General features: G+C 38.9%; 1 protein-coding gene across 2 annotated transcripts in view; it reads left to right on the top strand.

Annotated features, from left to right (window-relative positions):
• The first annotated feature begins 660 nt into the window (after window positions 1-660).
• LOC131072140 (uncharacterized) overlaps window positions 661-12422 on the top strand; it is a 148989-nt gene continuing 137227 nt past the window's right edge. Inside the window, exons 1-2 of one of the 2 annotated variants that reach the window (XM_058008210.2) lie at window positions 661-1014; window positions 1231-1338. In XM_058008210.2, the coding sequence (XP_057864193.1) occupies window positions 973-1014; window positions 1231-1338 (150 nt within the window). In that variant the 5' untranslated portion in view covers window positions 661-972. Of the gene's footprint in view, window positions 1015-1230; window positions 1362-12422 lie in introns of both variants that reach the window. The other variant, XM_058008208.2, reaches the window with a different exon arrangement.

Below are 12422 nucleotides of genomic sequence, written 5' to 3'. Positions count from 1 at the left end.
TGTTTATGATGTAGTTTCAATATTTTTGTGAGGGATATAAAGAGAACTATTATATTTTTATATTACATAATTCCCTCCAAAAAAACTATATAAGGAGGTGTTAGTGTTCATTTTGGAGATAGGTTTGTGAATGATATTAAAACCCTCTTGGAGTGATTTATTGACAAGATTTTAGAGTTGATTGTGGCGATTTGGTGGTACCCTCGCTAACAATATAAGGGTGTAAGGGTTTATTGATAGGATAATATTTTGTTGTTTGAGATGCTATTTCATGTTATTTTAGGCTGCATATTGAAGGAGTTCAAACGTAAGAGTTGTTGGCTATAGATTGTGTGTGTTGGGTGTGCCGTAGTGAGTTTGTTGGGTGATCATCTTTATTGCTCTACGTGATACAACATGTTTTTTAAGCATTTACAAACTTGCACATAGTGTTTCCAATAATCAACTTGACATTTTGTCTTTTTTTGCATGAGATACTAAAGTTGAAACATATTTTTATTAGTGGTATTTTAGTCATTGTTTGTGTTGGGTGAGCTAGATAAGAGTTGGTGAATTTTTTTATTTGATTTGTTTCTCATTAGACATGTAGCAACTATTCTTGTCAACTTGTAGACATCATTAAAACTCCTCCATTCATTCACCCACTAATAAGTGGTTTATTGTAATCACTCCCCACTAGGTAAAAAAATGGAAACACGTCGTTTTTATATTTCAATGTGGTATAAGCTTTCTTGCTGAATGAGCAGCTGTGTCTTATTACTCACCACTACATAAGTGGTAGATGCTCATTTACATTTCTTCAAATGCATATGCCCCACTGAATGGAGCCGTTTTTTTTGAAAGTCTGCGTTATAATGCCGTGCCTGCAGTTACAAAGCTCTAAAAAAGTTTAAAACATAAGAACAACAGCCATGGCCACGGATCATCAGGAATTGAAGGAAGCTGCTGATTTCGAATCGATTGCTAACCCAGATGGTCAGATCTCAATTTGTGGTTTCGGATCTCTCTTATCAGGTCAGTCAATTTTTCCTCTCAAATTTTTCAAAAAATTACTGGTTGTTTCTAAGTTTATCTGAAAAAAAGCTTCACTAGTACAGAAGTTAGAAAATCAATCTTGGCCTTTTTTTTCCAATACTAAAAATTCCCACCAATGGAGTTTTTTTTCTGATCTCTGATGAATTCACTAACTTTTTCATTAAATTTTGTCCATGTAATGGCTTTGTCTTTAAGAGAGAAGTGCACGGAGTACATTTCCAGATCTGCAAAACTTCAGGGTTGCATTTCTACGTGGTTTCCGACGTGTCTTTGCTCACACTGCTCCAATTTTCTTTGAACGAGGTATTGCCCGGCTGGAAACTAAGGTTGGAACTTGTCTTTCATGGAATTTTTGTTTCGTTTTGTTTTTTAGTGATTATATTCGTGAATGGCTGTTTTTCACTGTGGATTTAAATTTTTATTATTAAAATAATTTGAGGTCAATTCGGTGTTATTGAGAAATAATTAATCTCCAACACATGTGTACACTCTTATAGATAGAGTTCCATCAATTAAGACTTTATTTCAAGGTATCTTTAGCATTGGGATTGCTTTATTTGCTTAAAATTTGTTCTATTTTTCTGAATTACTCCTAAATAAACTGAACTTGGGTATGACAATAGCATGTAATTATTCCTGAATTGCAACAAACTAAACTAAAATAAAGTCTTTGTATCATGGAAATTCGACACATAGGGTGCATGTAGATATAACTACTAACTTTTTTCCTATTCGTATATTATGTGTTCTTCTATGATGTATATTGTACACGATATTCTTGCAGGGTGGCTAATATTCATGTAAAGTGTAATTCCTCCTTTTTAATTTGCAGCACGAAGTGAGTGTTCTGTCAACAGTTAAATAGGAAATGAGTGTTCTGTCAGCAGATGTATAAGGCGATTCTATTTACTTTTAACAAGGGAGTGGCTTAGTCTTTGTGTCTTTTAGTTAGGTGGCAGTTGAGTCTTTCAGTATCTGTTAGTTCTTCCAGCAGTCTGCAGTTAGTCTTTCAGCAGTTTCAGTTAACATCTTTTGAGGATGAACAATCTTGCCATCAATTAAGGTGTGATTTCCTTTGATTGTGGATTGCAGGGGCTATAGGAAGTGCTGGGAGGAAATGAAAAGTATAGTTTGAAAATTTAAACATGAAAACCTAATTTCAGGTAGATAATGCTGCTACAATATTGGTGCTTGGAATTGTAAACCTCAGGCGTGTCAACATGTTCTCTTGGGAATGGAAACGCTTACGAAATAGCTATTGGTCAATTCAGAATTGGTATGTGTTTGGTTTGCATACTATAGAGGGTCAAGGAGCATAAAAGGAGTTAGATATGCATGCTGAGTATGCCCAGTAAATTGTTTTAACTTTTAGATAGGTAGTTTTTCCCTTGAATGCATGGTTTTGCATAAAAACAAAAAAAAGAAGAAAATATCTATTGTTATAATCTTCTGGTTTTGATTTCTATGTGCATTTTGTTTAGATCTTTATATTGGTATTAGAGCCAAGACTTGGCCAGCTTGTGAAAAACAAATACAAAAATAGGAAAAACCTAAAAACAAAAAAAAACATTAATATAGCATGACGGAGAGTGTCAGTAAATCAAATATCAACTGAGGGATCAAAGGAAGCAAAATATGTCACACGAGTATGAAGAGCAAGAATTTTTCAATGTGATGAAGTCTTTAAATGATGGACAACAACAGTTTATCAAACTTTTCATCCAAAGTATGTATGGGAGGGAACCAAGGAATCAAATCATGCCACTATGCATCTAGGTAATGGTTCACAAGGGGAATCTTCATCTTTAGCAGCAAACTAAAACACCCTAGTGAAATCAGTTATGGATTATAGACAACCAAGAATCATGTTATTGTAGAAAGAAGCCATGTCAGAGAAAAAAGATCTGGATGATTTAGCAGGAGTAGAACGTGATGCTCTCCATGTTGAATACAAGGCAAAAGTGCTGATTTTCGAGCACAAATTTCCTTCATGTATTTCTGCACATTAAAGGCAAAAAATAGAACAAAAAATTAAAGAAATTCACCTCAAGTAAACCTTGTAAAGATTTTCAAAGTAGGTTGGGGAAGTTAACGTCCCCTCATTTCATGGATCCAACAAAGTGTCAACCTTTTGGTGTGTTTTTTATGCACACACATCTCAAAATAAAATACCCCGAGATATCCTATTCTCCCTTGATCAAAATCTTCTATGTGCTAAACAAATGGATTGTGTGATCACAAAGACGACTCCAAGGTTCTAGATTCATGCAAATAGTCTCAGTTGGTTTGTTGTGATATGTTGGTAATCTCGAGGGGGACTTACACAATTGTTTGAGGAGTGAATCAATCTAAAGATTCTGCTGATTCCCAACACTTTGTAACTTTCTTCTAAAATGATTTTGCAATAAGTTCTTTTCAATCCTACTTCTATCAAGACTTAAAAAAAAAGGCAAAAGGATGAAGGTTTAAGAAGATAATTCTAACCCCAATCTAATTCTATGAATTCTGGAGACGGAAATTGCAAAAGTGGAATTCAGAAACCAATTCTTGCTTCGTCAAATTCAACAGCTACATAAGAAAGGTGCTATCTTCTAAGGAATTCAAAAGATTTTCATATCACTCATATTCACTAACATTTTGAACAATGAATATAGTTATAGAAGTTAAGTTTCATTTAGTGGTTCAGGCTAACTTTGAACAACAATTGAAAATAATCCAATTATTAAAAGTATGAACACATTATTCCACATTGAGCAATTCTATCAAATCTTTCATTCAATTTAACAACTTGAAAATGAAATCTATTCTATTGAAAGCCAAGAAACCATACTAACTTGCAAAAGTAGACAAAAATTCACCAACAATTGAACAATGAATTATGTCTTAGCACTTAAGAAGTATCACTACAACAATTTCTCAGAAATTTCTCTCTTTACAAGTGAGAGGAGGGTTTATTTAGGCAACCCATTACAAAGCAACTACCCAGATTGATCCAAGATTGTTGGTTGAAAATTTTGTACACTTGGAAGATGTGCAAAATTGTGGTTTCAGCCATAGCGTGTGTGTAAAACTCTCCTAATTTAAGGGAAGACTCTCCCTTTTTTACTATTACTAATTAAATACTAATCTAATTTGGGTGGGACAACATCCTTTTCTCTTTTTTTAGAAAAGATGATATTCTTTTATCTGTCTAGAAAAGAAATTGCGGTTAAGAAAACAAATGCAACGGTTTAAAGAACCATAATAATAAAAGAATGCTTATACAAAAAGGAAGTGAAGTTTCCGTGAAAGCTCAAAGTCTTCTGTCACTTTCCTCGGGACGAGGAAATAGGAACAAAGCTCAAAGTCTTTAATTCCCACTATCCTATGTACCTTTTTAAAATGATTAAAACAAGAACAATACACAGCATATAACAACACAAAGTCTACAAGTATGATGCACTACTTCAAATGGGAACCACCACAAGCACAAAGACTTGCAACTCTTCTCATCTTTTAACACTTAACTACACTAATTCAACGCTCACTATTTGTAGCACAAAGTCTGCAAGAAATCAGGTTAAAGCTCCTTTCAAGAACCTTTCTATAATATCAAGTAAATGCAGCAAAAATATGCCACTATGACATAAAAACACAATGGATATAAGGGTATGACTTCAACACAAAGTCTGAAACTCAAAACCTTCCTGATATTACTCAAGAAAATAAATTTACAAGTATGAAGCACAAAGTCTTTATGATTGTAAATTTTTGTAGAGTTTTCTTGCTTGCTGAAAAAGATAAAAATTACAAAGGGCACCCTCATGTATATATAGGAGAGGGGCTGAGAGCAAAATGTGAGAGAAGTCTAACTAACTGAGGCATTTTCCACAACTAACTAACTAACTATAATTTATTCAAATTACAATTCTATTGCTAACCAACTTGTAATTTGTTTACATGTAATTACAAGTGATAAAATTACTTGTAATTACAAGTCTCAACACTACATGTAATTTGTCGAAAAGAAAATACATAAAACAAAATTCAAGTGTCATTAGACACTTCCTATTCTCTTCTATCCCCGGCCATGAAAGATTGGAATTTGTCAATTAATTTCCGCAACTCATCAGGATCCGGACCAACTGTATTCCTTGCAACAACAACAGTCTTGATGATGACATCGAAATATCTGATTGTTGCTACTCTATGTTCCTCAAGAACAATTTGCATCTTATCAAGAAAGACTTGGCAATTCACAAACCGATGGATTGAAGCCACCATAAACTGTTCTGATTCCAGTTCCTAATGAAGTCTTGACGCCAACTTAGAAAGTATTAGATCTTCAAAGAGCTTTTCCATCTTGACTTAAAATCTTACAAGACATCTTCTCAAAACTAGAGATGATATCTTGCTCCATCTCAGTATTCATTTCAAGAGTAACCTGTACATCTTTGATAAGGTCCTTAATAACCAATGTTTTGTTGACCACAAGCTCCTCAAATTCAATGTACTACTCTCTGCTTGGTATCACCATATTGCTACAGAGAGTTTACAACTTGACTTGATCCATCTTGTGCTAGATCTTCAAATCTTTCTCCGTTGACTCTAAACTTTGGCTAAAAGCCTCTAAAGTCTGATTCAACTTCATTTTTGCTGCTCTTACATTGCTCAACACATGCAATACTTTCTTTACCACTTGAGTGTTTTGATCAACCAATTGATCTACCCAGAATCAACTGCCTTGGCTATTTGTTTGATGGACTCTTCAGAAGTAGAGGAGGTTAAGGGATTAACCTTTTCTGAAGAATTAGTGATTTTTTGGATCACTGAGATGAGCTATGCATTCTCCTCCTTGAGCCTATCCTCCTTTGCCAAGAGCTCATCATAACTTTGAACCAATGAGGCCACCGAATCCTGTGCATCATGCATAATCCCAGCATGCGTCTGCTTTCCTAGTTCCACTCTTGTGAGCCTGTAATCAGATAGCTGCATTTCTTTCGATGGTTTCTCAGCTAAAGGTTCTGCCACTTCTGCATACTTCATCTTATTGCTGTCCACAACCACACGTGAAATTGTCTTTGCCTTCTTAGTAGCCCTTGGCATAGGCTGATGAAATGTCTTTGATTTCGGGTAGACAACTAAGAGGGGGGGGGGGTGAATTAGTTGTCTGAAAAACTTACACAACTTAAACTTATTCTTAGATCTGATAAATAAACATGAAAGCATAAATCAACAACACACATAATACCAAGATTTTTGACGTGGAAAACCCGGTCAAGGGAAAAACCACGATGGGAACACACCCACCATAAGATGATACTCTATTAGAAGTATTAGAAATATTACAATGGGGAATGCACAAGCATTCATCCACACTGCCTAGAGCTCATTGCTCAAAAACAACAAGGGCTACAACCCAGGGAAGACTTACTGTCTTACAAACAGATTCGGATCACATCCGGAAGATCATGAACTGGAAAATAGCATCTTCTAATCCCTGATTACAGTTCCGGTTAAGCACATAACAACTTCTCTTCTTCTTCACACTTCTTCTCTACCTTCGAAAGATGTAAACATTATTTGCTCACACACATCACTCTCTCGTCCACACACACACAATTACAAAGATATTACATTTATTTATACATGACATCGACCTTGTGGAGATCATCTAGGTTGGCTCAACACTCACCAACTAATTACAAAAATATAACCACACACGCTACAATATCACATGTGGACGAAGCAATGTCGGCTAAGACATAGCACAGACCCAAATCTACCACCTCGAACACGCTACACCTCCAAGAATTATACATCGAACATCCGCAACATGCTACAAGCATTTGGTCAACCAAAAACATGAAGAACAATAACACACCTGGAGAAAAATCATCAATTACCCACACAACAATAAATGCGGACCACCAACACAAAAGGCACATGATCCAGAAACATCCAGAAACATCATGAATTACCACCGCAACATCCACATCAACACAAATTACTAGAATCACATCATCATTATGCCAAACTTTGAGAATACTAACTGCAATGATTGTCAACCTTGAAAAGTCACTTGCGGACTTCCAAACCACGAACCACTTGAATTGAGGATACACATCGACATCCCAAACATATCTCCAAATCCGTAGGTCAAGATATTACAATGTGGAGCAATGCAGATCAAAATACTGACCATTGCCATCACTGAACTGTTGGCGGTAATATTGTACGGGAATAAAACCGTAGTTAATTAGGTAGTACTTTACTTTGTTAGTAAGATAACCGAGGGATGGTAGTTACGGGTGCGACGGTTGCCCCTCACATCACCTTGGTACCTTTATATACCATGGAAGGTAACTTGTAAAGACAAACATGATTATGAATGGAAATGGTATCTCTTATATTTGCTTGATCTTATCTGGTATCTATGGCATTATTGGCTTTCGCTAAGCATTCTATCTGTGTGTTCTAAAATTGTTCACCCAGAGGGTAAACATCTGGTGCCGTTGCCGAAATTCATCCGGAGCACGGGAATATACTACATGGCACATGGATATTGGGACAACCATTGGCCGAAGGGACGAGTAGTAACCCTGACGAAGACCCTGAAGAACTATTCGAGGGAGAAATAACACTTATGAAAGATTTCTCCTGCATCCTCTAGGTGGCGATTGAAACACACGTACGAAGGGAAGCCACCACCGAGGATTTTCCAGAGGATGCTGTGTGGAGTGCGCTTGGTGTAAGCCCGACGGTAAATTGTTTGATGAACAACTTGCCCAACCTTCTGGCACAGGCATTTTTGGCTCTTCAAAACCCCAGGGAAGACACCTATTGGGAGAACCGACGCCAGCAAATCCTACGGGAGTTTCACAAGCGCCAAAAAGAGGAGCGCAATGAAACCGAGCGAGGGGTAAATAATCCCTGAACTGTGTACGGGCGAAGGCGAATAACCAAGAACACCCTCACTGTAGTGACATACATTGTATATCAAGGATGAATTAATAAAAGTGTTCTTTTCAATATGATGTCTTGTTCTATTGCATAAGGAGAATTTAGAATTAATGCCCAATTTGCTAAATAAGGACAAAAATAAGAAGGAATACATAGGGGACTTTGAAGCTGCTCAACGAGCATTAATTCTCGAGCAACAAGTAGAACGAAGAAGAAGATTCAAGAGGATTGCCGAGGAAGGAAGCGGCGGAAATAGCAGCAATGGCTCTGGCGAGGGCCAAGTTTCCACACTAATAGAAACCACCAGGAAACGGTTAGGGGACCTTTCCCTAACATTGGAAGAGATCGGTGACGGGAGTACGGTAGAGCCGTACACTCCATACAGAGGTGTCGAGACCAGGAGGGAAGATGGGACAAAGACCGAGAACAGAGAGGCAGAGGATACCTGTGCGACCGAAGGTTTTGGGAGGACACAAGGTCACGGTAGTAGAAGCAATCTGTTCGGTGCAGGCTCATCACACCTTGGGAGTCGGAGCAACTTGGTGGGGCCCAACGGACCAAATCTCGGTGGAGTACCTTCGGGAGGACCAATGTCTGGAGGAGTTTCTGGAGGGCCAAATTCGAGTTCCGGAGGGCAGACCGGGCCGCCGCCAAGGAACATAATGGCGAATCGGCAAAAATTGCCAAAGTTCACCGGTGATGGGAAAGAAGACCCCGTACGGCATTGCCGTACATGTGAAACAATTTGGTCGGCTAATGGCGTGGCCAATAGGGCGAAATTGGTGGTGCAATTCCCCGCCACCCTACGAGGAATAGCCATTGATTGGTACTCGGATGCTGACAAAACCCAACTGACAACTTGGGATGAATTGCACAAAGCCTTCGAAAAGGAGTTTCGACTCCTCAGGGATGCTAATGAAATCATAGCAGAAGTCCTGAGCACCAAGCAAGGGAAAAGTGAGACCATCCGAGCATATAGCCGACGCCTCAAGGAATTGTTGGGAAGAATGGATAACCAGCTTGGTGATGGGTTGAAGGAAAGGTGGTTTGTGGAGGGCTTAAAATCGTCACTTAGAAGGAAAATGAAAATTGTACCCCCCACATCCTACGACGATGCCTATAACCGGGCAATGGACTTGGGGAGTGAAGGGAAGACATCCAGGAAAAAGAAAGACAGATCCTCTGAAGAGGAGGATTCCTCCGACAGAAATAGCAGTGACGAGGGGTTGAGTAAAAAGGTGCATGCCCTTCAGAAGGATATGCATCGCATGATGAAGGAATTCAAGAGCATGAAGGGAAGCACTAGCAAAAATGAGGAGGTATGGTGCGCCGAATGTAAGGAGGAAGGTCACACGAAAGGCTCCTGTCCAAAAAAGGCCTTCTGCGATATTTGCCAAGTGTTGGGACACTCTACCAAAGAATGTCCCTACAACATGAAGACACGGGGGAACGAAGTGCTCTTCACCCAAGAGCAGCCGTCAGCGATAGCAAGCACATCGCAGCCTCAAGCCAACACCATGACATCATCTGGCGATTACAAAGGTAACCGAAGGGGAGGAAGAGGCAACAATAATAACAACAATAATCGAAGTCGAATGCAGTATGATGCCAAGGGACGGATGATGATTTAGTGTCGGGCATGCAACCAATGGGGACACTTTGCGCGGGATTGCCAGAAAGAGGAGGCACCCCAACACTTGTGCAGATGGTGTGGTCCTGGAGATCACGATGAGACAAATTGCCCCAAGCCAGGGGTTAACCTCCTCAACATTGAGAAGACTAGTGATAAAGAAGTACTGGCAATCACCTGTGCTCAGACCAAAAAGGCCACTTATCCCGACCCTCGTACGGAGGAGAGATTACGGGAGGCAAAAGCCAACATTGAGCGTGAGATGACGGCAGAACGACGGAACAAAGAGGTGGTGAGTACATCATCCCGTACTGAAGCCGAAAATAACATAATTGGGCAAGTACTGGAGATGGAGGTGCTGATAAGGGTGAAGGACCTTCTAGACACAATGCCGCAGCTGAGAACCACCATTTTTAGTTCCGTACAAACCACTGCACAGGCACCTTCAGGTGCGACACACACGAAAGTTTCGGTCAGCCCCTTGGCTGACCTAATGTTGTTGGCCTTAAATAGTGGTTGGCATCCTACAGTAGTAGAGATGGGAATTCTTGGGGCTATCCTCAAAGACACCATCGTGGACGGAGGTTCGGGGGTGAAGGTGCTGCCGGAGGATACGTGGAAGAAGCTCAGGAAGCCAACACTATGGCCACCCACGTTCAGCTTTGGAGGAGCAGACCAACACAACATCAAGCCACTCGGCACCTTGATGGCCCAGCCGGTGACGATCGACACACAACCCTTCCTACTGGATTTTGTGGTAATCCCACTGAAGAAGAAGGGGTATGATGCCATCTTAGGGAGAGGGTGGCTGGTTACAGCAAAGGTGAACCACAATTGGAAGAAGAACACTCATAACTGAAAAACCAGCCACAACATATACTCATAACTCACTCAAATCTTCATTCGGACCTTTGAAAATTACACTGAATCATCTATACACAACCCTCTACAAACCCTTTAATCTACAAACTCTGATCATCATCATGCTGAACAAACTCACTTACTGAACTTCATTGCATCACAGTCACAGACAGAGGAAATATGTTGACATCAATGACAACACGTCTCTCAGGCACATATTTGCAGCATACTTCCAACAATCTCCAACAATCTCCCCCTTTAGCATTGATGACAACATATGATGTGAAAAACAATTAATGACAAAGAAATCAATAACTCTCTCATATTATTCTCTCCCCCTTTCATGACTCACTCCCAACATAGTTTTTCACATGACTCTCTCCCCCTTTGACATCAATGGCAAAGACACATATTTGCAATCAAAACACAAAACTGACTTAGTGACTACTCCCCCTGAGTAGTAGCCTCCACTTATCAATCCGGATCACAAGATATGACTGTGAAATGCATTGGACTTTGGTGCATCTTAGTTTTGATTAGGAGGGGCAATCACCCCTAACTTCCCTCTGAGATACTCATAAGTATCCTAGGCAAAGGCTTCATGAAAATGTTTGCAATCTGTTCCTTTGCAGGCACATACTACAATCTGACTTCTTTCTCATTAACCTTGTCTCTCAAAAAGTGAAACTTCATTGATCTATGCTTAGTCTTTGAATGCAACACCAAATTCTTAGAAATGTTGATTACACTTGAATTATCGGAATAGATAGCAATAGGTTCATCATCTCAATCTTGATATCTTTCAACATCTGCTTCATCCATACTACCTAAGTACAATTGTTAGCAGCAACAATATATTCTGCCTCTACAGTAGATAAAGAAATAGAATTTTGCTTTTTGCTCAACCAAGAAACCAACCTTTTCCCCAAGAAAAATGCACCACCACTTCCTTGAATTCTCCAATTTGTGTGAAGAAATTGTCTAAGTATGGAAATTTGTTTCTTCTTCTCGCCATTTGATTCTGATTGGGAGCTTGTCTTTGATCTTTCAGGAGATGAAATCCTTCAAGAAGTTGTCCTGATTGCTTCCATAGGTCTGGTATTGTGGATGAAATTCCCCAAGAAGTCTGAAATTCTTTCTATATTTTCACCAAGTCTGAGAACTTTTCTTTCTTGATGCTTTGAGATTCTTTCAAGTGCCTTGAATTTGGAGAAGAATCCCTTTGTGAAGTATTTCCCATACTTTGTCAAATTTTGGCCATCTTCATACTCGGACAAACATTGCTCGTGGAGTTGTCTTCAATTCTGAATTTGGCTCGAAACTCCATTTGTGTTTTCTGCGATGATCCCACCTTCAACTGCCATTTATGATCTGCAAAACCAAAAGAAAATTAAGTTAAGATTCTTACTTTGAGTGCAAATTTTGAAGGTTTGATGGCATAATAAGTTCTGATTTTGGTCTTTCAATTCCAATATCCCAACACTTCTAGCTTTTGGACAGATTTTCAACACTTAGGTTTTCTTGAAAATCTCAGAAAAACCCCTGAATATTGGTCAAACTCAAGAACCTACGTGTCTGATTTTAATCCAAAATCAAAACTGAGAATAAATTAAGTCCAAAAATTGGTTAAGTCCATGCTAATACTGTCTTATGGAGCAGAAAATAAGAAATTAGAGAAGGAAAATTCATTGTATTTGTTCTTTCTTTGAAAACTTTCGAAGAATCAGGTTAGGAAACCTGATATCCTGCCCATAAAACCAAATTCACCTTCAAAAGAACGAGAAAGGGGAGAAGAAATGCTATTTAAGATAGAGAATCAGAGGTTGATCTCCAAAAATTTGTGAATTTGCTCTTCAAACCAGTCAAAAACTGTGTATGAACCTCTGAAATATTGTTGAAAATCCTTAGACCTGCAAAAATTCTCCTTCAAAATCCCTTCAACCTGCAGAAAACC

This window comes from Cryptomeria japonica, chromosome 6, assembly GCF_030272615.1.
Source record: "Cryptomeria japonica chromosome 6, Sugi_1.0, whole genome shotgun sequence".
Taxonomy (NCBI): Eukaryota; Viridiplantae; Streptophyta; class Pinopsida; order Cupressales; family Cupressaceae; genus Cryptomeria; species Cryptomeria japonica.
The sequence above is the reverse complement of the archived record's forward strand: the minus strand, read 5'-3'. Positions and strand labels throughout refer to the sequence as shown.